Source organism: Schistocerca nitens, chromosome 8 (genome assembly GCF_023898315.1).
Source record: "Schistocerca nitens isolate TAMUIC-IGC-003100 chromosome 8, iqSchNite1.1, whole genome shotgun sequence".
NCBI classification, from domain to species: domain Eukaryota; kingdom Metazoa; phylum Arthropoda; class Insecta; order Orthoptera; family Acrididae; genus Schistocerca; species Schistocerca nitens.
Window position 1 is genome coordinate 379697466 of NC_064621.1, and position 26672 is coordinate 379724137.

A 26672-nucleotide genomic window follows, 5' to 3' on the forward strand; every position below is an offset into this window, starting at 1 on the left:
AACTTTCAACACTTATCCAAATATCAAAATCACCATATGTTAAATCTTGAGCAACAACAACACTTTTTTAAGAATGAAATCACATTAACTGAAATTGTGCATTCTTTATTAGCCTCCAGGCATAAAAGTAAGTTCAATAATGAGTTTATGATGTACTTTATAATGATGTTTTTTTTTAATTTCTTTAAGTACAGAGTTAAATCTGTTGCTGAAAAAGGCTTTAATTCCTTTTTTGGGAAATAATTACTGACTTCTTGTTTAATAATATAATCTCATGGATCTTTCTCAATATCATCGCTGAAATGATAATTTTTGAACATAGTTAACTTATTACATATTGTTGTTAAGGTTGTAAAAGTCTTGTTTGCAAATATCTTCTGCTAAATGCACAAGTGGTTTGTTAATATCAACTATTCTTCTATTTTTAAATGACACATAATATTGAGCTACCTTAGAAATGACATTTGACTCATTTCTCAAAGTTTCTAATACATCATTTTCTGTATATGTTGAATTTTCAAAATCTTTGAATTTTGATCCTAACAGTTTTAATGATGGTTTCATTTTTTCAGTAATTTTTGCAGGTATTAAAAAACTTAAAAATTCTGAAATTATTTTGTTATCAATTTATAGATCTGATGATTGCAAATTTTTTATTTTTTCTAAACCACTACTGAGTTTATTTCCAAAAATGTCATTTATTAAATGTAAAATATCATTAAACTTATAATTCATGATAAATATTTTTAAAAAGACACAAATGTCCACAAAATACTTTATCAAAATTTGGTTTTCTTTCCATATTGAAGTAAAGAATATTTTTCCAAAATCGTTAACTAGTTATTTTGGAATAATTAGTGCATATAAATCAAAAACTAAGTTTATATCTTTATTTTTATAATAACAACTCATTGTGATCAGGAGTATATAAATTTACTATTCCACATTCTAAATTTTTTACTGCTTTAGGTAATTCCACAGTCATAAAAACGGCAGAAAATTTATTAATTTTTAAGAGATGTACTAGTTTTTCTATGTCAGAATTAGATTAACGAATATTACATTTTCAATTATTTCTTGGAATTTGTTTTCTATGTTTCCCTCTGTTCCCATTTCCTAAATATGTTTTGTTTGTTCTTCTGATTATTTATTAAGTTTTTTCTTATTTATAATTGCATTTCCAATTCCTGCAGTTCCACTGGCAAGTGAACCAGTGTTCAGTAAATAAGGTAATGCAGCTAACAGTAATGGAAGAAATTCACATTGGTGTTTCATTTACTTGTTGTTTGTTAAATATTTAACAATCCTTTTCACAACAGGAATAGTTACTGAAACAAGAAAATTTTGAACAGTTCTTTTCTCTCTCTACCACTTTTGAACATAAGTTTAAAACGGTTCAATAATGTTCATATATGCATTACTAAGTGTTAGTTAAATTAATTTTGCATTAGTATTGTCATGTGGTAGCATAGTATAATCAATTGGAAAGTTAGTCATTTATATAGATTAAAAAAGAGTAAAAGAATTTTATAAACCCCCATCCATTTTTATCAACTTCTAAACCTGTTCCTAATTTTCATTTTCTAAACAATATTTCTCTAATGATAGCTGAAGTTATTCTTTTCTTCTAATGAAGCAACACTTGAATGCATTCTTTCCTTTGCAATTAAATCAAGTTATCTGTCTGTCTCATGTCTTTTCTGTACTTCTTTATTATCTCTGTAAGAATTAGTATGTTCTTTACATGCATCATCGAATGGATTGATTCCTTGACCTCGTCTAATTAATTTCCCTTCTCAGTTGGTTCCCAGACCACAAAATCTGTAGTGTTGAAGATGCATTTCAAATGGAAATTTTTTAATTGAAGTATTAACTAAACCTTTTCCATATTTTCTCTTTTGCTATTATTAATATTAAAATGACTAAGTTTGCTTCTTAACATTTCCATTATTCCAATTTTTCATTATGATAATTTTTATTTCTGTGGTGTTTTTTCTCATAAGATTACTGTTAATCTGTCAATTAAAACTCTATTACCATTCATCCAAATTTCTTCAACCCATTTTTCTGAATATTTCTATACTGAAACTTCAGCACTTTCTCAGCATCACTAATAATGAGCTATCAAATTTTTGTCTTAATGATGCAAAATCATTATCAAAATTTTTTTATCCTTATTCATATTTATTTCACCTACTGGATTTTATTTTGTTTAGATTATTATCAGAATGTAATGCCCAATTGCAACAATATAGCTGTAGAATGTGCAAATGAGAATCTGTAAATAGTCAATTCATGTCTTCCATTGTTATTAGTTTTCTACTTAACAGATTCATTAATCCATCTGTACCTTCATATGTCCTATTGCCAATAGTTAATTTAACTTCATTAAATTTCACTGGTAATTTCCTAACATATTTAAAAGCTCCCACTGGCCTTAATCCAAACATTTTATCTTCACTGTATTAATATATTCGAAAATTCTTTCAGTTACTTTTTTTAACTTCTTTTTGTTCTTTTGGCATCACCCAATTTGTATCTTCTTCATATTTCGTTAATGAATTACGTATTTCTGATTCACTTGGTGTTAACACTGTCATATTGGTTAATAGTTAGAATATCATTAAATTATTCTCAATAATGTCGAGAATAACTTCTCAGTTTACTTTGACTGATTTTTACAGTTTTTCTCCTTATCCTTCAGTTCCTTTGTTAACTTTTTCCATTACATTGATAACTGTTGAGTTTCTTTTTTAAATTTTTCATATTTTGTTCTTCATGATTTTTTCCATTTCTGAAATTCTTCTTTTAACTATTCTTTCCTTTTTGATTTCATTTGGCTTTTTTAACAATTTCTCAATCATATTTTGCTAACATTTATTAAGAATAAAACAAAATAAACATTTAGTACGTTTAATCTTTAATATTTTTTGTTTCATGTACATCTTGAACTTTTGTTTTTAATGTTTATGTTCAATATTTGTGTTAATGTTTGTTTGCATAAATTTTCTCTAACTATATCTTGATTTTCAAGAAACAAGTCATAAAAAACTACAACTGTAAGATTCACCATCATCTAATATAATAATTTCGTCATTATTTGCAATAAAACTATCCATTTTTCAGTCATATTTTCAAGAAACAAGCATCAAAAACATCAACGGTAAGTTTTTCACATTCGTCTAATATAATAATTTCGTCATTATTTGCAATAAAACTAACCAGTTTTTAGTAATATTATCTTCAATTTTTTCAAATCTCTTTTTCAATTCTTCATATGTGAGCTGATTTAAAATTTTCAAAAAATATGCAACTGATTAATTTCTTCCAGTTTAAACATTCTTTTGCCAAAATATAATTGTCAATCACTAATGTAGTTTTTCCACTTCAACTTGATCCTACAATTGTACAATGAACTGAGTTTGGTAAAAGTTTACCATGTTAGTTTTTTCGTTTGATTTTTGAAATTCTTATTGTTGCTTCCAAATATGCCATTTATTTACATAATGTTTACTAATATTAATGAGTAGATTATTTCTATTCCATGATAAGTCTTCTGCTCTGAAGAAAAAGATTTACTGTCAAAAAAGAGAAACTTATAAATGTGGTTCAACAGTTGCTTTTCATTCAACTTTTTTAACTCCAAATTATGCAGCAAAGAATAATAAAGAATAATAATAAAAAAAAGAATAATAAAAAAGATTGTGATTCCTATAGGGATTTTTAGAGAATAATACAATTAAATAATGATGTAAGTCCTTTCAATTTTATTTAAAATTTTCAAATTTATGTAATTAATATGACTCAAAGAATGAATGTTTTTATCACCGAAAAAGCAACAATAAGATTATGTGCATCCTTTAATGAGAATATTCCAAAAGATACAATTACATATGTTCTTATGTATGGTGAAAAGAATTGAACTTATCATGCTCAGCATAGAATGCATCGTGAAGCTTTTTAGTTAAGTAAATTTCAGAAAAATTGGTAATAATTAAAGATCTTTTAATTTTTCTTTACATTTGTTTTTGAAATATTTTCAGAAAACTTGAGATGATAAACAGTGAAAACCTAAGTTCTTTGCAAATTAAAACGTTTAAAGGCAGTAACTATTCGTCCCAATCAAGTGTTTTAAATTTTATTCTTTAATTTTTTTCTATATGAATAAAATGTCCATGAATGGTAGCACTGAAAAACTATTAACAGAACTCCACAATTATTGTAATGGTTCATCAGGATTGTGCACCAAATTATCAGAACTTAAGAAACTTAAATCTTATGTAATTTCAAACGCCATACTTTTACCTACTAAATTTGGAGATTAAATGTTATTGGATTTAGATGAGACATATAAAATTATTCTTGTAGATCATTATTCTAAAATCTTTAAACATGATAGAGAGAGTATAGATAAAATGTAAACTTTTATTTAGTTTTTTGAGGTTAGAAAACGAATAAAGATTGGCCTATTCATGTTAATTTATTTGAATAAATTTTGTCTTCTTTATTTAATTAAATCAAGATTTCTTTTACTATAGTTTTCTAAGTTTCTTAAGTAGCTCAACTTTGCTTGACATTTTTGTTTCCATTGTATTTATATAGAATAGGTTTTTGGATTTAGGAAAATGAAATATTTGGGTTGGGGGAAACTGGGAAATTGGTTTCTTGGTTGGCATGCTGCAAATTTGGCTCAGAAATTCTCTTTGTGTCAGAACACTCTTAGATGGACTACTCGCAGGTAATCTCCTTTTCCACTGGTGTTAGTGTTTATTGATTTCAGTATAAAGCCTTCCTACCATACATCAATCTGTTGTCAAATACATTAAGGCATCTATGGAATGATTTTCCTAAGCTCCTGGATTTTCAGATTTATCTGCATTCAGATTCTCACTTGCTGCATATAGAGTTAAGCCTGATAATCTGTTCATACTGAAAGAAGAAAGAAATCCACATGAATTCAGAATTTTTTAAAGTGTACTTAATAACAGATAAGCATGTATGTCTGCTCAAGAATATCTACTCTCTCGACATTAATAAGAAATTTCAAAACACATAGGAGTGTAGTGCAATGTGCACTCTTTGGTCTTACTATGGTATGAAATTCACTTGTAAAAATCCATTGTAGTAAACGAAGCGAAATAGCCTACTTTTGTTTCCATAGAGAACTGTATGGACTAATTTTTCACATCCCAACAAAAGAGCAGAAAAATGGATATCAGATTTTAGAAATGAGGTGCATTACCACCCAGAAAGGGATATAATACATTGTTTATACACATGATACGTTTGCAAATGGTGATAACAGAAAAATATATGCACATTTGCTAAATTTATATAGACCAAACACACTGCCTAAGACAAATCCAGTGTCCATATTGTAAACAAATCTTTTTCTTTCCCTTCAGCACAGTCAAATTCTTCCTATCATAACCGGTTTTGCGTATCTGCATAAGTTATAATGTGATGTACTCAAGTATCAAGAACTTCAATCTGATTATGATACCAAATGTGTAATTCGAGGCCGAAAATTAAAAGAAAAGAAATTTAGTATAGTAAATTTTTTAATGTAGCTTCCACCAGAGAATGAAAAAAAAAGTTAAAGGAATTTGGTCAAACTGAAATTAGAAAGTCGTTCTGGTTAGATTGTCTAAGCCTGTGCATGAATTTTTTTCAGGAGCAAAGTGGCACTTGCGACGCAAGATGATAACACCTGCTTTCCACTTTAGCATCCTCGACAATTTCATTGAAGTGTTTGCTGAGAAGTCAGAAGTATTAGTAGACATTCTGAAGACGAAGGCTGATGGTGAAATATTCGACATTTATCCGTATATTACACGCTGTGCTCTGGACATCATATGTGGTAAGAGATTTTTTTGCTTGTAAATCACTAGATAATAGGTTGCAGGACAGACTATAGGTTGTAATATGGAGTATCTGTATTGATGCAGTAAGATGGACAACAGAATTTTGAAATCTTACATGTAATTGCAATGAAAGGAATTATTGTTTTATTTGAGTAATGCTCATGTGAAATATGAGCAGTGCTCACACATAATACTTGCACATGCATTTTGAACAATGTCCTGACAATTACCTGGGAGTCTGCTTTCCACCAAGAACTCATAATAATACGAATTTTTACATCTGGTGTAACTGAAAATGTTTCATTAAGTATACTGAAAAGGAAGTGTGGCGCAATCTTAGTAGACGCTTTTGTGAGTCAAAATTTACTATCTTACAAGCATTTGCGGAGAATTTACGAAACGGATTTTGGATCTATCAGATCTGAACATAGATAAGCCATTCTGGAGCAGAAGATATGTGTGGCATTTAAAACAATCTGATAATTAGTATTATGTATGATGTATGAAACGAAGCAAATTAACAATACTAATGAAAAGTCTATGTGAAAATGTCTCTAGAACAGGGGTTCCTAACCAGTCCTTCTCATGGAAAGCTTTGAGAACTACGGTACTTTGATGAAATGCTTTGTTTATTTTGAAGGCTAATTACACTTTAAAAAATGAGAAAAATTTCAGTTTTAAGTCATACCTAACACCATTAAACTCTCAATAAAATTTTAAAAAACTATGAGTAGTGTAGTCATTTAGTCTGAAAATATGGCCATGTTATTAATAGTTATTTGTGTAAAACTTATTCACCTGCCATGGAACACCAGTGTTCTGCAGAACACAGTTTGGAAAACCCTACTCTAGAAGAAGGGAAAAGATTTTAAACCTCAAATTATCTCATGTGGACGTAGACAAGTCGACAGCAATAGCCAGAACAGTGCTGACAAAACTTAGATGGGAAGAAAAATTTTGAAAATTATCATTGGAAAAGATCATGAAGTACTTCTAGTAGATTTAAGAGATAGTGATATTAGAAAAATCGCAGTCTCTAACAACTCAGTAAATGTTCTGTAGTTAAACAAATGAAGAAGCAGACAGGATCAAGTTCAAAGTTTCTTATTCATCAATAGATATCTTGGTGAATGGATTGAACCAAACTTATCAGAAAAAAACGTCATTATTCATGAGAGTCAAGAAGTTGGAACTAGCCTGTCGACTGACCATGAACATCTACAACAAGAAATGCCTGTCACGCAATCTGAAATTGAAGCATTACACATGTCATACGATCAGAAGCCCTGTATGCTATGGAATGTCTTTCCATGAACCAGAGAGGTCTGATGGAGAAATTGGAAGTCAGAGAGAGGAGAATCCTCAGGAAGATCCTCAGCCCGGTAGAAGAAGCTGGGGAATTCAGATGGTGGTATCTCAGAGCTCTATGAACATATCAAGGGGCTCTCTGACTGTGCAAGAAAATGAAGGGTAGCTTTCTATAGCCATGTAGCAAGATTGCCTCCAAACAGGTTGACCGACCGTCTATTCACCTTCTGGCAAAACAAGAAGGTCTACACCACATAAAGCGAGAAGGACATTAAAGAACTAGGAATATCTGATCTCCAAAACAGACATTCTGTGAGACACACCCTGAAGGAAGTCCGAGGATTTCAGGAAAAGCCCTGAAGAAAGGGTATCCCCTAGACAGAAGAAAGGAAGGAGTTACACCGACAGAGGATGCGATAATACTGGGCAAAGATCAAAGCACAACAGTTGAACAAGCGTGGTCCCAAGTACGCCCATTCGAAACAAGAAGAAGAAGAAGATACACCTGCTAAAAAATGTTTTTCAAGTACTTGCGAGCCATTCATTAGCTATGCAGCAGAGGAAAAGCTGTTTGGCAACCAAGTTTTATAAAAATATTTAATCAATCAACTAATTATATTTAAAATTTCTAAGGGTCCATTTACTTTCCATAGAGTACCTGAGACTCGAGACTTATCTTAACAAGGAAGTATATTTTCCTTTGACATAATTGTCTTCGCTGTTTTGCTCGGAACCATCATACATTGGAAGTCTACACAACTAAGTGCGTTTGAATGTGCGCACGCGCGCGCGCGCGCGCGTGTGTGTGTGTGTGTATGAGAGAGAGAGAGAGAGAGAGAGAGAGAGAGAATTATGACTGTTAGGCCTTTGTAACATACTGGAATGTCAGTAAGGTACAAATACCATTCTACCTTTGAACTTTGGTGAGAAAATACTTGATGAATGCCAAAATAGAGAAGACAGAAAATGCAAACTGCCACCAGCAAGAAAAGCATTTCTGATAAAAAGAACAAATGGAACTTTAATTGGTAGGGTGTATTTTCTGAAGGTATTTTATGGAAGTGAAAGTTGAATGATTAAGCAGGTCACACAAGGACAGAACAGAAGTTTTTGAAATGTGATGCTGCAGATGGATGTTGGAGATTAGGTGGGTAAATCGAATAACTAATGAGGAGGATTGCAGACGAAAGGAATTATGGCACAACATTGTTAAAAGAAGGGACCGGGTGCTAGCACTCATACACTTTTGCAGTGGAGGAAAGGGTAGTGCATTGACGGAACTGTCATTTGTACTTAGATGATTTATATGATTAGGTTTCCGATGTGATAATGACCGCGCGACCGGAATTAACAGACACTGAATGCAAAATGGTAGCTGCAGCTAAACAATTTGGGCATTCCATTACAGAAGTCTTTAGGTAATTCAATATTCTGAGATTCACAGTGTCAAGAGTGTGCCGAGAATACCAAGTTTCAGGCGCTACCTCTCACCTTGGGTACCACAGTGACCGACAGCAATCACTTAACGACTGAAAGCAACGCCGATTGGGTAGAATTGTCAGTGCTAATAGATAAGCAACACTGTGTGAAACAGCAGTAGAAATCGTTGTGGGACGTATGAAGAACATATCCGTCAGGACAATGCGGCACAGTTTGGCGGTAGTGGGCTATGGCAGCAAACGACCTACGCGAGTGCCTTTGCTAATAGCGTGACATCACCAGTAGCCACTCCCTTGGGCTCGTGACCACATCGGTTAGATCTCAGACAACTGGAAAACCGTCACCCGATTTCCGTTGGTAAGAGCTGATGGTGGTGTTCCAGTGTTGCACAGACCGCATGAAGCCATGGACCGAAGTTGTCAACAAGGCACAGTGACTTTTAGTAGTGGCTCCATTATGGTGTGGGCTGTGTTTACATGGAATGGACTGCGTTCTCTAATCCAACTGAAACGATCAACGGCTGGAATTGGTATGTTCGGCTTTTGGGAGACCATTTGTAGCGATTCATGGAAATCATGTTCCGAAACAAAGATGAAATTTTTATGGGTGACAATCCACTGCGTCACTGGACCACAATGGTTTGTGACTGGTTTGAAGAACGTTCTGGACAATTCGAGCGAATGTTTTGGTCACGCAGATGGCCCGACATGTATCCCATCGAACGTTCATGGGACTTAATCGAGTGGTCAGTTCGTGTACAAAATCCTGCACGGCAACACTTTTTCAATTATGGTCGGTTATTGAGGCTACATGGCTCAATATCTCTGCAGGGATCTTCCACAGACTTGTTGGGACGATGCCACACTGAGTTGTTGCATTATGCTGGGCGGATCTGACACGATATTAGTAGGTATCCCCTGACTTTAATCACTTCATTGTATAGTGCTACAATGTTTATACAAAGAAGGGATGGATTATTAGGAAACACACTAAGCCAGCAAGGCGAGAAGTAAGTATCAACCGTTTTCGACTGATGACAGTAACTCTGTTTAGGGTTATGTCCACATGATTGTACAGTATTTTCGAAATACCGAAAGAAATAGATAACAGATATCACATTGTGTTTACATTCGACTGTTTAAAGAACATATTCTAAATAAATATCTTTTATCGCACTTGAGGATCAGTCACATATCTTGAAAACTTCCAAAGTCTGAGAGATATTCTTCTGAACTAAACTTAGCAATAATCTAGCTCACTCAGCGCTATTTTTGCGCTCCTAGTTTAGTTCTTTGTAGTAATTTTGAGTTCGGGTCGAGTGTGTCTTTACCCTTTCATCATTCGCCATGTTTTAACGCCTGGTAGCTGATATGGTACTGAATGCAAGAGGGTTTTGAGGTCCTGAAATTGAGTCTGATCACTAGTAACCCACATTTGAATGAGGCCAAAATGACATAAAATGAAGTGTTAGAAACTGCCAGTGAATAATGAACCAGCTTTCATGTAAGCCTTTTGAGAAGCCCCAGTAACCTTGTTGATACCAAAATGGACTTCGTGAGCCAGTGAAAATACCACGTGTAAGAAAGAGCTCAGAAGATCAATGGGAGGCTCTCCAATACATTCCAAGAGAATCTGCCAATCAGAGCCTTGCCAGAAAAGTAAAAAGGCATAAGAAGAAATGATGAAGAAACTAGAAATATGATACTAACAATGCTGTAGTGGACAAACGAAAGGCATTTGTGAAATATCCGTCAACAGGGAAACGGAACGATATAATAGAGTGTCATAGGAAAAAAACAATCGCTGAAGGAGAAATACGTACAAAACGTAGACTTAGTTGGGACGAATTTGTGGCCCTTTTATTAGATAATATTCAAAGATCCAAACCACAGATGTTTAAAATTTTTAAAACGCTGAACTGCGAGAGAAAGGAGAATGTGAAAGTGAATCAGTTTATTTAAATGGCTGCAATACTTTCAAAATTTATGGCCTCAAACTTCAGAGCCTCTTACAGGCCAGCTCTCACGGAGCTGTTCAAGAGACACCATGTCTAAGTGTGAACTTACAAATAATAAACAAAATAAAAATTTGTAAACCTCAGAAGATTCAATTAATCTTGGTGTTATACCTGAGAGCTGTACTCAGTCAATTCCCATTCCCATCTTCAAGAAAGGAAATCTGAAAAACAGTGATAACTACCGATGAATAAGCTTATTGAACAAGGCTTGTAAAATTTTTGCCATTATCATGATAAATTGCCTTTCGAAAAGAAAACTCTCGCAATGATGGATATTGATGATTGGAAAACACGAGGAATTCAGTCAAGAAACACATAGTGCCTTCGTCGACTTCAAACGAGCTTTCGTCATAGTCTACAGAAACGAATTATTACAAACTCTGGAAGATCGTCACGTTCCCCAGCAACTGAGGGATGATAAATTCAGACATAAAATTTAATCTCTCTCAAGGACGAGGACAAATTATCACAGCGAGGCGAATACAGGCAAAAGTACGTCAACGATCTGGCTTTTCACCGGTCTCGTCTATTTTTTGTATGAATAAAATCATCCAAGAGTGGAGCCAAGTGGAACACGGCTTCATTCAAATCAACAGCACTACGAAAAATTAAACGATGGTCTTTCACTATTGGCCAGTAGACCCTGCCTGGTGTTGCTCGACTGCCTGATGCAGTTCTTTCCATGAGACAGCACTTGGGCCAATCGTGCTTCTTTGGGGTTAAGACGAGAAGAAATGAGAAGGAGAGCGCTAACAACTAGTCCCACAGCGAAGAAATCGCCGACTCGGCCGGGAATTGAAACAGGGACCCCACGTTCAGCGATACTAACCAGTAGACCCGAGTTGCAGTAAAACAGCCACACAAACCAAGTTGCTGCACCGTGTGAAAATGACTTAGCCTTTCCAGAACCATCAGAGGATGACCTGTAGCGTTCTCTGGACATTTAACAGATTATATCCGAGAAATACAGCATGGAAATCACCACCGAAAAAACAAAGTAAGATCTGTGAGGAAATTAAATTTTGGAGATAGAAAACGTATTCGCATATTTAGGTAGCAAACGATCCTCCCCGGAAAGAAGCTGATCCAGCTGAAGAAAACACCAGGTGTACAAAAACAATGGGAGTCATCAATAAGGTAACGAAACCTTCTCTTCTCCAGAAGCACACCAGAATACGCCTGTGCCACGCTAAGACAGCGAAGTCCGGCCAATAAAGGCAAAAAAATGCGGAAAGAGTACCAGACTATGAAATGAAATGCTTGAGGCAAATAAGATCACGTAACATATGAAGATGTATTGCGGGAACTTAAAATGGAACCCGTCATGCATTATATACAAGACTGCCAAAAGAACTGGAGAAATAAATGACAGCGAATGAGTTCAAAGAGTATCCTAAAATCGATGCTATACGAACATGCCAATGGTGTGAGAACGCATGGTCGACCAGAGAAAAGACGGCAGGAGAAATTCTCGAGGAAACCGTAGCACCTCAACAGACCTAATGCTCGGAAGGAAGATTATTATGAAGATGTAAAGTTATAAGAAAGTTTTAGTGCTCAACTCATGCGGGTAACTACTTGCTTTATCAGAATTGGCTTAGAACTTAGGTTTGAAATTTATCCCATGTAAAATACAAGCAATCTTAGTCGCACGCAAAAGACTGGCTACTACCCAGTTTGGAGAATCTCTCCCACGCTTGGTTCTCAACAGCAAAGAAATCACCTTCTCTTCTGATGCAAAGTATTTGGGGATAGTTCTGGACCATCACCAATACTGGACTGAACGCGCAACTACAGCCTGTAAGAAGGTGTCAGCATCACTTCATTCATTATAGAAATATAAAAAAAACTTTGAGGTTCGCCGATGGCATTGTAATTCTGTCAGAGACAGCAAAGGACTTGGAAGGGCAATTGAATGGAATGGACAGTGTCTTGAAAGAAGAATATAAGATGAATATCAACAAAAGCAAAACGAGGATAATAGAATGTAGTCGAATTAAGTCGGGTGATGCTGAGGGAATTAGATTAGGAAATGAGACACTTAAAGTAGTAAAGGAGTTTTGCTATTTTGGGAGCAAAATAACTGATGATGGTCGAAGTAGAGAGGATATAAAATGTAGACTGGCAATGGCATGGAAAGCGTCTCTGAAGAAGAGAAATTTGTTAACATCGAGTATAGATTTAAGTGTCAGGAATTCGTTTCTGAAAGTATTGGTATGGAGTGTAGCCATGTATGGAAGTGAAACATGGACGATAAATAGTATGGACAAGAAGAGAATAGAAGCTTTCGAAATGTGAGCTACAGAAGAATGCGGATGGGTAGATCATATAACTAATGAGGAGGTGTTGAATAGAATTGGGGAGAAGAGGAGTTTGTGGCACAACTTGACTAGTATGAAGGGATCTGTTGGTAGGAGATGTTCTGAGGCGTCAAGGGATCACCAGTTTAGTACTGGAGGGCAGCGTGGAGGGTAAAAATCGTAGAGGGAGACCAAGAGATGAATACACGAAGCAGATTCAGAAGGATGTAGGTTGCCGTAGATACTGGGAGATGAAGAAGCTTGCACAGAATAGAGTATCATGGAGAGCTGCATCAAACCAGTCTCAGGACTGAAGACCACAACAACAACAACAACAACAACAACAAAAACAACAAAAAAGTATTTCCTTTCGAGCTTAAAAAGAAACTCGTGGATTCACTAGTACTCTCCCCATCCTTCATTATGATGATCCTATTCTCCAAGAATTTTTCTGTGATAGCTCACATCAGCTGTAATTGGTAATGAATGCTAGTGTGCGATATGTTTATGATGTACGCTATTTCGACCATTCACTCCTGCCTATGAACAATTATCATCACTTTGTGCTGATAAGCGTAGATATTATCGTACGCTGTGTTTGCTGCACCATATTCTCCATTAATGCTTTCCTCTCTGTCTATGTTCAACCCTTACGCTACTTTCTGAACAACACAACAGAAATACTCGTTCTCAACAAAGTAATATCATCTCCGTACCACTAGACGACACTGCCGTGTTCTCTAGAGCATTTTCTGTATCAGGAACCCAAGTTTGAAATAATATTCCTCATAATATTCGAGAATTTAAAATCGTTTCAAACTTCAAAATGGCTAACGGCTCACATTATAGCAAATACCGTATTTTGCGAGCTGTAAGTTGCACTTTTTTCTTCCAAGAACTGCCTGCAAATTTCAGGTGCGTCTTATATTTGACATTAACATAAAAATGACCAGTTTTTCATTTAAAATTTATGCTAATCTTAAAAATGGTCATATATTCGTTGTCCCAACCTATCCCTATCTGGCAACATTGGATTCAACTCGCGGCAGCAGTGCACCGATGCGACGAACATGAGTTGCAGGGATTCAGAAGCTTGCTAACACTGTCTCCCTCCACTCCCACCATCTAAAACCCAGAACACTGTCTAGCCTATCATGCACCATTGCAGCTTATAGCGCCAGAAACTTGAAGTGAATGTGATTTATGTTATCAATAACAGTACAATACTTTTCTTGGGGGTACTGATGACCTCAGATGTTAAGTCACATAGTGCTCAGAGCCATTTTGAACTTTTGTTACTAGCTAGTTTCGTAATGGAAAAAAATAAAAAGTGTTCATATGATGCGGGCAATAAATTGAAAGTAATAGCATATGCAGAAGAACGCTGAAACAGAGCAACTGAGAGGCATTTCGGCTCTTCACCAACAGAAAAAACCATCGGGTTAGCAAAGAAGAACTGACAAAAATGAGGAAGACTAAACGTGTAAATAAAGGACTGAGTGAAAAATGGTCAAAACTAGAAGATGACACATTGAAATGGAATCAAGGACACCGTCAAAATGGTACTGGAATTAATACAAAACTGATTCAGAGAGACGCTTGTAAGCTAACGCCACAGTGGAACTTAACAGAGTCTAAAGGTGGAGTTGATTGGTTCTACAAGGCGAACCAAAAGCAAAATATCTCATGAAATGCCGGAATAGCTTGAAGGGAAAATATTATCTTTCCATCGCTTTATTATTCAACATCAAAGGAAGACTAGTCTAGAACTACGCCTAATAGCGAATATAGATGAAGTTCCTCTGGCACTTGATGTGCCTAGCAATATAACTGTTATCATGAAAGGTGCTAAAACTGTAACCGTAAAAACAAGTAGACATGAAAAAATGCACTACACTGTTGTCCTTTCATGTTGTGCTGACTATTCTAAACTTACTCCAATGATTATTTTCAAGCGCAAAACAGTGCCAAAACCTTTTAAAATACTGCCAGGTGTTGTTGCTCACGTACATGACAAGGGATGGATGGACCAGCCTGGTTTGAAATTATGGCTTAACAGGGTGAGGAGAGAAGGAAAGATGCTTCATTGAAGAAGGGCTCTCATCTTGTACTATATCAGCTAAGCAATCATTTGAAAAATTCTGTGAAAGAGAAACTGAGACAGGGAAATACACAGCTTGCTGATATTGCGGGAGGACATACTTCATAACTGCATCGACTTGATATCTCGTTAAATAAACCATTTAAAGTGCATATGGGAAAGCAATGGAATAGTTGGATGATGGGTGAAACCCAGTATGAATTCACGCCGAATTGAGCTTTAAAACGATCTACAATCAAACAAGTGTGCCAGGGGATAAAACTGTGGTGTTCTAAAGTGAGAGAAGACATTATTGTTAAATATTTCAAGAAGTGCGGCATAAGTGCCGGTGGCAGAGAAGACCATCTTATATATGAACAGGACAACGAAGACGAAGACGAAGAAGAAGAAGAAGGAGAAGAAGAAAAGGATATTCAGATGTTGATTTCAGGGATTTTAAAGAAGACTGTTTTAGTCTGGGCTTGCAATCTAATAATAAAAACGGTAGAAGTGCTATGTTTTAAAAAAAATACTTAAAAATTAAGGTGTATCTTATAGTCCATAGCGTTTGATAGTCTGTAAAATACGGCATGTATGTCTTCTTGCAGCTCACTCTCATTATACCTCTCTTCTCCACCATTTTTCCCTCTCCTTGTTTACAGAGTTCTCTATTAAATTGACTTCTTTGATAGCAGCCATTGTTACTTCCATTTCAAAACTCTCCTCTCATTATCCTTTCCACTTCTTCTAATAACAAATAAGGCTTGAAAAAAGCTAATCTAATCAATATTATTCTTAATGTCTTCATTATTTTATTATCATTATTAGTGTTACTATTATTGTTATTATTACTATTATTGGAAATTATTATTTTTGTTAATAACGCTAATTATTATTTCTCACTTTGTTATATAACAACTAAATTAATATCAGTCTCAGTTCCTCCATTATTTTATCGTCGTTCTTGTTATTACTGTTATTATTGCTAATTATTATTTATTACTACTGAAAAGTATTATTATTGTGATTGCTACACAATATTTTTTGTTTGTGTTGTCCCTGGTCAGATGTAAGAGATGGCCTTAAGGTCCTAATCTGGTCAACCTAATTAAGCAATAAGTAAATAAATAAAATAAATGTGACAGTATCCCCATTCTGTCTCAACGACTGGTTCAGTAATAGGTTTCCCACTTTCCTGTTGAACACAACATTTATCAGACTTTCTCAAATGAAGTGTTATGACGCTGTACTGTGTACCATCGTCCAGTAGACCACTACATGAAGTTTTGTTTTATCCAGAGTTTATAGTATAACGAAGTTACCGTTTAAGAGTCAGATGCAATAATCAATAATCAGTTTCATGATAGTTTGAACATGTCAGCGCCTTAGTGGTGACCGTTTGTTAGTTAGGATTGTTTACAATTCCAGCAACGGTAGAAATCTGGAATGGTGGTAACCTAACTCCTCCCACTTACTGAAAATAAGAGTAAAAGCATCCTGGTGACATGGTCATTTTCAGTGTATACACCCCCATAACAAAGTGGTCTAAAAATTTTAGCTAAGTTTTTGGAAGAAAGGACGCATTATTTGTAAATAGTGGTCAATCCTTGGTGTATCTGCGGAATTAATAGGAGTTAATTGCAGCTTACAGTTTTAGTTCACTAGCAACGGTAGCTACCTAAAAGACTACCATCGAAAGGATCGAAAGATGAGTGCATACGAGCATGCAGCCCTATGTGCTATAAAAACTTTCATTATCAACTCCATCACCAGTATAAAGTACAAGAAATTCCTTGATTTGTGGAATTCAGACCTTGCATAAAGATCTGACCCAGTATTAACAAATGGCTGAATATAATTTGTTATCAACAAAAATCGACACATCAGAATTGCTCTTAAAAGGCCTGCTGATGTGTTTCTTTTATTCAAAATGTGCACTTCCATTCGAATTGCGTTCTTACTGTATTTTATCATGAACAGACGTTAGCAACTGTAAATAGTACTTATATATTAGCTTAAAATGTCTTTACGATCGTGATATCGCTTCAAGTTTCGACACAAAACCTAGAGCCACCTTCTAATATAACTTTATTTGTAATAATGATTTTGAGCCTCAGAAGAGAACATTTGATTATATTTAGACTACAGATTCCGTACTGTGAATGTAGAAATGTGCCAATAAGGTTCTCACAATTCCTGGTTCGATCGGTGTAAAGCAAAAGTGATGTCCTCCGAAATTAAATGTTGTTCCTGCCAGATGTTTCCTATAAATAACGATGAGAAAGATGATATCTGCTCTGTTTGACTACTATTTGCTACAGGAACTATTATTACAACGCTCATAACGTTGCCACACTGAATGAATGTTTTATGAAATACGTTTTGCTGCTTCAGTTATATTTCACTAATATTTATCTGCACCTGTCGACAGCATGCTACATTAGGTGTATTACAGTTACATTTACATTAACTTGAAGTGTAATTATCATTATATGCTGGGTCTGGTTGTGAAGTTATGTAACGAAATTTAACTCTCTGAGGAAAGATTCTTTTATTCAGATGAGAAAAATCTGTTCTTCATTTTACAGAAACGGCGATGGGAACTTCCGTCAACGCACAGAAGAATCTCGAGTCTGCTTATGTGACTTCATTATACAGGTAATCTTATTTATCCCAACAGTAAAACATCACCGATCTACTTACACTCTTGCTCCAAACGTGGAATGATCTTTCTACAATATTTATGATAGTAATTATACTAATCGGGAAATATACGCTTATTTACTACCAACTGATCTCCAGTTCACATGGGAGACACGTGATATACCAAAAACGTTCGAAACTAACGAACTCATTTGTTAAAACGAAATGTGTATATATTCCAATTCGGCAAATTATGATTCAGGAACATAGACATTTCGCTTAGAGATTATAACGTACTAATTTCACAGTCCCTATATTTTGCGTAACCATGATGCATATGGTGAAACATGAATGTATGTAGTTGTTGATCTATTGATCTACTACATCCTCAGACGTTCTTCATCAAATAACCGGTGAATATTCGCACTGAGATGTAATATATTGTCACAATGTTGGATTATTATTTACCGTCACCCACTTATCTCGCATAAGCCTCACAAGGACCCAAGTCAACTCATATTGGAGTTGACAACATTTATAGCTTTTGGACTGATACAGAAATTTAGTAGTTCTATCCGGCAATATACCATACAAACATTATGCGACTAGATGTAGCTGTTTGTAACATTTACGAGAAAATTTTATTGATCTTTCGTTAATAATGAGGCATAAAAAGTCCATATTAACCACTTATTTACCTTCTCACATAGAAGTAATTTATACATTCTCTTATCTAGTCTGACCTAGTCAAACTAAGTACATATCAACCTGAAATGATAGGATTGATGAACTTGTAAATATTTTGTAAATACTGGAAAGAAAGTAAAAAATGTGTTAATTGAAGAGTTGTAAGAGTGGACAATAAAGTCAACTAAGTTAAAAACATATAAGGTTTTTGCTGTTGGAGATGTTGGATAACTGTCTGCATGCAGCCACAATCAGGAAACATGTTTTTTTATTCTTCTATTTACTTAGTGTTTAGATTTAGCTTTCGTTTATAAATTCCTTACTTTCTCTTTATTAAAAGAGCTACGACGTTGAAGCCACTAAGATAAAATGAGGTACCAGTGGACGTAGGCGTAGGCGTTCAAGATATCTGCAATTGAAATAAATTTTTTCTAGTGCTGTTTCCTTCATATACTGATATTTATAAAGAAGTTAGATACTGGGGTGTTATTGAACGATTATTTTAACTTAATGTCACAAAGAAAAAGAGCCATTATCACAATAAATACCTTAATTATTGTAATTTCATTTAATTATGTAATTACGTTCACCACATTCGTCATAAACTTTCCAGTTACCATAAACCACCTAAACATGACATGAAAGAAGGTTTTTCGATGTACGTTAGTATTCCACACAATGCAAGGAATAAGATACTAAGTATGCTAATCCTGACATTGTCACATAAAAAAATTAAATGAAACCTAAAGAGATACAAAGTACTGATATTCTCATCCTGCAATGCCGGTACGAAATTTAACTTCAACATTTTCTAACTTTACTTAGTCAGATAGACGATTATACCTACAAGCTCTCCTTTCACGTTTACAGAGTTTAACATTTATCACTATAAAGTACAGAGCAGTCACTGACGTGATACAGTGTTCGTATGCTTCAGGTCTTATTTTGATCAGGTTATGGCTGTGGCTGAAACGCTTCGTGTGGAACAATAAACACGTTGTGATGTAGACAGATTCTGTGTGTAAGCGGTCGAGATAGTGGACTGCTGATTTCCTTGAATAACTTCCGCTCCAGCTGACCATAGTATTACAATACATCATGACAAAAACTAACCTCCTTGAAATGTTCGTCTATTGGATATCAATATACTTTAGTAGTAGAAATCATTCTGGATAGAAATTGACCTCTGACCGTTGGATTACCTTCATGCAGAGGTAGGGCTGAGACAAGGAGAACATTAGGATGCTGTATCACATTCTATACAAAGCACACAGCTGCATCAAAAAAACACACACATGTGTGTACTCGCGCTTTTCAACTCCATCTTCAGTCAGGCCTTTTTCTTGGGCATAGGCCAAGGAGACAGCTTATGAGCCAACACACAGACGGACACACACACACACACACACACACACACACACACACACACACACACAAATATCTTCCTCTCCCACTCACAACCCTGCATTTTACTGCTATAAAAAGTGAAAAGGCCAATCAGTATGAACACCAGAGCGGCCATATTGCTCGGCTAGTTCGATCTCTATCCCCGCTACACCATCTTTGCTCTGATAGTTCCATCTCTGACAGCCTCGCCTCTACCTTGTTCTTGTAGTTCGATCTCCGACCCCCATAGATGTGACAAAGGTAGTTGGGCTGATGTCTAGTTCTCAACAAACATATAGGTTCCCTATCTCAAATACACTCCTGTAAATGGAAAAAAGAACACATTAACACCGGTGTGTCAGACCCACCATACTTGCTCCGGACACTGCGAGAGGGCTGTACAAGCAATGATCACACGCACGGCACAGCGGACACACCAGGAACCGCGGTGTTGGCCGTCGAATGGCGCTAGCTGCGCAGCATTTGTGCAACGCCGCCGTCAGTGTCAGCCAGTTTGCCGTGGCATACGGAGCTCCATCGCAGTCTTTAACACTGGTAGCATGCCGCGACAGCGTGGACGTGAACCGTATGTGCAGTTGACGGACTTTGAGCGAGGGCGTATAGTGGGCATGCGGGAGGCCGGGTGGACGTACCGCCGAATTGCTCAACACGTGGGGCGTGAGGTCTCCACAGTACATCGATGTTGTCGCCAGTGGTCGGCGGAAGGTGCACGTGCCCGTCGACCTGGGACCGGACCGCAGCGACGCACGGATGCACGCCAAGACCGTAGGATCCTACGCAGTGCCGTAGGGGACCGCACCGCCACTTCCCAGCAAATTAGGGACACTGTTGCTCCTGGGGTATCGGCGAGGACCATTCGCAACCGTCTCCATGAAGCTGGGCTACGGTCCCGCACACCGTTAGGCCGTCTTCCGCTCACGCCCCAACATCGTGCAGCCCGCCTCCAGTGGTGTCGCGACAGGCGTGAATGGAGGGACGAATGGAGACGTGTCGTCTTCAGCGATGAGAGTCGCTTCTGCCTTGGTGCCAATGATGGTCGTATGCGTGTTTGGCGCCATGCAGGTGAGCGCCACAATCAGGACTGCATACGACCGAGGCACACAGGGCCAACGCCCGGCATCATGGTGTGGGGAGCGATCTCCTACACTGGCCGTACACCACTGGTGATCGTCGAGGGGACACTGAATAGTGCACGGTACATCCAAACCGTCATCGAACCCATCGTTCTACCATTTCTAGACCGGCAATGGAACTTGCTGTTCCAACAGGACAATGCACGTCCGCATGTATCCCGTGCCACCCAACGTGCTCTAGAAGGTGTAAGTCAACTACCCTGGCCAGCAAGATCTCCAGATCTGTCCCCCATTGAGCATGTTTGGGACTGGATGAAGCGTCGTCTCACGCGGTCTGCACGTCCAGCACGAACGCTGGTCCAACTGAGGCGCCAGGTGGAAATGGCATGGCAAGCCGTTCCACAGGACTACATCCAGCATCTCCATGGGAGAATAGCAGCCTGCATTGCTGCGAAAGGTGGATATACACTGTACTAGTGCCGACATTGTGCATGCTCTGTTGCCTGTGTCTATGTGCCTGTGGTTCGGTCAGTGTGATCATGTGATGTATCTGACCCCAGGAATGTGTCAATAAAGTTTCCCCTTCCTGGGACAATGAATTCACGGTGTTCTTATTTCAATTTCCAGGAGTGTATATTGCTTACTTCACCATCGAGCATGAAGTGTGTATCTTCTTTTGCCGATAATGCCAATTTACATCGCTTTGTAGTGGAAACTCTATGCAGCTCAGATTGAAATATATACTCACTAGTCGATTTATTATCATCATACAATACCTTGTCAAATGTGCTAAATGGTACAATTATTTTCTCAGATTTATTTCGAATATCACGTGTAATTTGTCTTAATTCGGCTACAACCGATGCATCACTCCCTGTGTCTTAAGATCAGGTCTCAGCATACTCAATGATTGGAGCCTGCTTGCCTGGCACTGGACCTGTCACAACGATGTACACAGCCCCTGTTGCATACCTGAAAGAACCTGTGCGACATTCAAGTTTAGAGTTCGGTGATCAGGGTGCAGCGTATGTGGCCACTGGTGCCTTCCTCCCCAGTATTGGAAACTGCACCCCGTCGGACAGCAGAGTTCTGTCATATATAAAACACCCAGCCATTCCATTGGATCAGGATCCCACAGTAACAGTAATTTTTACGTAATGATTACTTAAGAAATGAATTCAGCTTAATTTTCAACTTATAATTTCCTGAAGAAATAAGAGGGCGGAGCAGGTATTCAGAGATGGAACTATGAGAATAAATGTTGCGGAAAGACGTTAGCAACTAAACTCACAGAGCAAGGTGGAGGCTGCGGGATAGATCGAACAAACTCCTTTGTAACGTTTTCGTCGGTCAGGAATCAGGCTTAAAGAACAAAGATGGCAGGGAAGGGGGTAAGACAACGAACGACAAGGACAAAAATGGAGCGGCAGTGGTCAAGATCGACATAGCGAAATTATCTTAGGGATCAGAGAACAAAGAACGGAGAGAACGGAATCAGATATCAAACTACAAGAAATGAAAGTGGCGCTGAAGGGTTCAGGGATCGAATTAGCAGAGCAAGATGGGTGTTCTGGAATGCACGTAACAGACTAACTTAGTATTATCTTTGGGAATTAGAGATTGAACTACAAGAGCATACAAGGCAGGTAAGGGGATTTCAATAAGTAGTAGTAGAGCGTGGGTGGTAGAACCAGCCAGGGTAGCCGAGCGCGCTAACACGCTGCTTCCTGGACACGGGTATGCGTGCCGGCCCCGGATCGAATCCGTCCGGCGGATTAACGACGAGGGCCAGTGTGCCAGCCAGCCTGGATGTGGCTTTTAGGCGGCTTTCCACCTCCCGCTAGGTGAATACCGGGCTGGTCCCCACGTTCCGTCTCAGTTACATGCGTCGCAGACATTTAAAACACGTCCACCCTATTTCACCATTTACACTCGACGCAGCCAGTTGGGGTACACTGTTTCCATCCTGGGGGATACGGGGTGGCGGCAGGACGGGCATCCGGCCATCCCTAACACTAACATTACCAAATCCGTTGTAACCACTCCGACCCTGCGATCGCTGCGGGACTATGGCGTAAGCGAAAGAAGAAGAAGAAGAGGAGGAAGAAGAGCGTGGGTGGGAGAGAAGGGGGCAGAAATCGAACTAACAGAGCAGGACGGATCCTCAGTGTTATACAGAACAAGATACTAATAATGTAATATCCATGTTACAAGAGATTGAACAACACGTGCAAGTATGCCACCGATTATAAGTGATCGGAATTTAAACATACGTTGTATCAGCCTCAGAGGTTAAAAATTGAACTACGAGAACAAGATGGGAGAACAAGGATCATAGATCAAACTACGGGAGCAAAGAAGCCAGAACAGAATGTTACAGATCGAAATAGCAGAGCAAGATGGTGGCTACAGTTTCCATAGAACGAACTATGAGAGCAAAGATGGTGGAGCTTTTTACGTCAATAACGTACTGGGTTGTCACTGACAGAGCATTGAGCGTGTGTACGTGCTCGCGCACGCTTGTTTGTGTGTATGTGTGCGTGTGCGTTGAATTAGAAGCTTTCTGGTATCTTCACCAAGAAAGGCCGTGGCTTACTTGAGAAGGAGTTGAAAAATATGAAGAGTAAAGTCCTGAGCTGTGGTGGGGAGAGCAAAATAATTTACGTTGGCTTTGAAGCACTCTGACTGACCTACTTCATAAAAAGCTTAGCTTATGAAAAGGGGGCGTGACTTAGGAATGGTGGGAGGTGAGGGGAGGGGTAGGGAGAGAAGGGGAAGCAGTCGAGGGCTGGAGGATGGAAGAGGAACAGAGACGTTCTTCTTGAGCACGGTTCTCTCCAGGTTCACTTGGATTTGACCACTACAGTGCTACTCACATTATAAGTCATCTTAAAGTTAGCTTCGGCACAGATTTGCACTTTACAAGGTATGCTATAATTGACATAAATGTGTGCTGAACATTAGAAGATATTTATTTGTTTCGGTTTTCAATAAAACGGAATGATTTAGTACCACTAGTTCTGGCCACATATGGTTAAATTCCGTATGGTAAAAATAGCTCCATGTCATTTACCATTAAAGTATTTACACAACTATCACCAAAATCTCCACATTACACTCTACTCTCCGTCGTGAGAAATATATGCACTGAATGATCACACATAAGCTACGGTGTGCCGACCGTTGTGGCCGAGCGGTTCTAGGGACTTCAGGCTGGAACAGCGCGACGGGCTACGGTCGCAGGTTCGAATCCTGCCTCGGGCATGGATGTGTGTGATGTGCTTAGGTTAGTTAGGTTTAAGTAGTCCTAAGTTCTAGGCGACTGATGACCTCAGATGTTAGGTCCCATAGTGCTCAGAGCCATTTGAACCATTTAAGCTACGGTGTAAATATTTTCACGAGGAAAGGTATGAATATAAGGGAATTCAACAATTTTTTCGAATTAGGGCAGACGAATCACTAGTATCTTATATTACTTACGCGTGATTTATGTACGATGTTATGAGAACAGTTGTGTTAGAAGTGCTACATCATTTTCGTTATTTTATTTCAGAGTCGGAGAAATCACAGTTCGGAGAATACTTAGCCCGTGGCTGCAGAGTGATTTCATTTTCCGGATATCTCCGTCAGGGAGGGAGTTCTATAAGCAGCTTAAAGTACTACATGGATTCTCCCAAAAAGTAAGTTTACTTGCGTCTAGCAGCATCGGTATGTACGAAAAATTGTAAGTAATGTCCGTTATTATGGAGAAGAACAATTGGAAGTCATGTATGGTTGTCACAGATGTATGACCTGGATTCTCGCATTGACCCACAGAACGGGGTAACGGCATTGATCAAGTCAGTGGACTGCCAGCAGTGTTAAAACCCTGTCCGACCTTCTTTGAGCCGGTGCCAGTAAAACACAATTAATTCTCGTATGGTTATTACGAAAATGACGATTCCGATATCCTGTCTCAGTTTGGGCAGTGCTCTGTCTGTAATGACCTCGTCACAGGCGAAGCGTTAACGCTTATCTCTTCTACGCGGGCACATTGCGATTTTAACGGTCTAAGAAATTTGAAGAAGTCGCATTTTCGCCACTTGTTCACTAATGTCGATCACTATAACTCCTAACAGGGAATCATCACAGATTTTCATTCAGCTGGTTGCGTATGATTCTTCTTTGATTTGGAAAAATAGGAATGACGTCGATCCTCACATAAGCTATTCGTTTGACATTCGGAGCGAGCAGTGGCTCACCATAAATCAAATAGCTACGGATGCTGTTTAAAACTACTGACACTGAACCTGGCTGATTTAATACCAACTGTATATAATACATGAAGGCAATCACAAACGCCGAGGTAGGTGATAAGGCTGTTAGGTAACTGATTGATGGATAACAGCCGCAACTGAGTTAAGAAGATTCACCGCCCTGTATTATACGAACATCAAAAAAAGTTTTGCATGTCCCCGGTTCCCAGAACTGGTGAATATAGACGTTGGCTGTGGATATTGTATCACAGACGCAATCTGTTTGGCTGTTCAGAGACGTCACTAAACCCGCCCAAAGATATAAACAACCATGCATGAGCAGCGCCTATTAGACGAAGGGGGTCCGACAGCCGATCAGTTCCAGTCATTCCACCAGGAAGGAGGTACACGGATCGTATTGTCTGTATAGTTCAACCATGCCTGAACGGTCAGTACCGCGGTTCGATCGCGTCCGCATTGTTACTTTGGGCCAGGAAGGGCTCTCAACAAGGGAAGTGTCCAGGCGTCTGGAAGTGAACCAAAGCGACGTTGTTCGGACATGGAGGAGATACAGGGAGATAGGAACTGTCGATGACATACCTCGCTCAGGCAGCCCAAGGGCTACTACTGCAATGGATGACGCTACCAACGGATAATGGAAGGAGGAACCCTGACAGCAACGCCACCAAGTTGAATAATGAAACTTCCTGACAGATTAAAACTGTGTGCTGGACCGAGACTCGAACTCGGGAACTAGTTCTGCAAGGTTCGCCGAAGAGCTTCTGTTGAGTCTGGAAGGTAGGAGACGAGGTACTGGCAGAATTGAAGCTGCGAGGACGGATCGTGAGTCGTGCCTGGATAGGTCAGTTGGTCGTCGGCACGGTAGCTCAGCGTGTTCGGTCAGAGGGTTTAGCTACCCTCTGTAATAAAAAACTGAGTGAACGGATCAACAAACAACCTGAACGAGGGTCATCGGACGTCCGCCACGAACAAATTCAGTGATCAATATAGAACAAAATGAGATTTTTTAAAAACAAGTTGGTAGAGCACTTGCCCGCGAAAGGGTAATGTCCCGAGTTCGAGTCTCGGTTCGGCACACAGTTTTAATCTGTCAGGAAGTTCCATATCAGCGCACACTCCGCTGCAGATGGAAAATCTCATTTTCGAAGTTGAATAATGCTTTTCGTGCAGCCACAGGACGTCTCTTATGACTCAAACTGTGCGCAACAGGCTGCATGATGCGCAACTTCACTCCCGACGTCCATGGCGATGTCCTTCTTTGCAACCACGACACCATGCAGCGCTGTACAGATTGGCCCAACAAAATTCCGAATTGACCGCTCAGGATTGGCATCACGTTCTCTTTTCCGCTGAGTGTCGCATATGCCTTCAATCACACAATCGTCGCAGACGTGTTTGGAGGCAACCGGGTCAGGCTAAACGCCTTAGCAACTGTCCAGCGAGTGCATCAAGTTAGAGGTTCCTTGCTGTTTGGGGGTGGCATTATATGGGACCGACGTTCGCCGCTGGTGGTCATGGAAGGCTGCGCCATAACGGCTGTACGATAAGTGAATGCCATCCTCCGACCGATAATGCAACCACATCGGCAGCATATTGG

General features: G+C 38.4%; 1 protein-coding gene across 1 annotated transcript in view; it reads left to right on the top strand.

The window, feature by feature from the left end:
- The window catches only part of LOC126199236 (cytochrome P450 4C1-like), a 110387-nt gene that overhangs the window by 44780 nt on the left and 38935 nt on the right, over positions 1-26672 (top strand). Inside the window, exons 4-6 of the mRNA XM_049936027.1 lie at positions 5675-5860; positions 17598-17667; positions 24373-24499. Coding sequence (XP_049791984.1) covers positions 5675-5860; positions 17598-17667; positions 24373-24499 — 383 coding nt within the window. The remainder of the gene's footprint in view (positions 1-5674; positions 5861-17597; positions 17668-24372; positions 24500-26672) is intronic.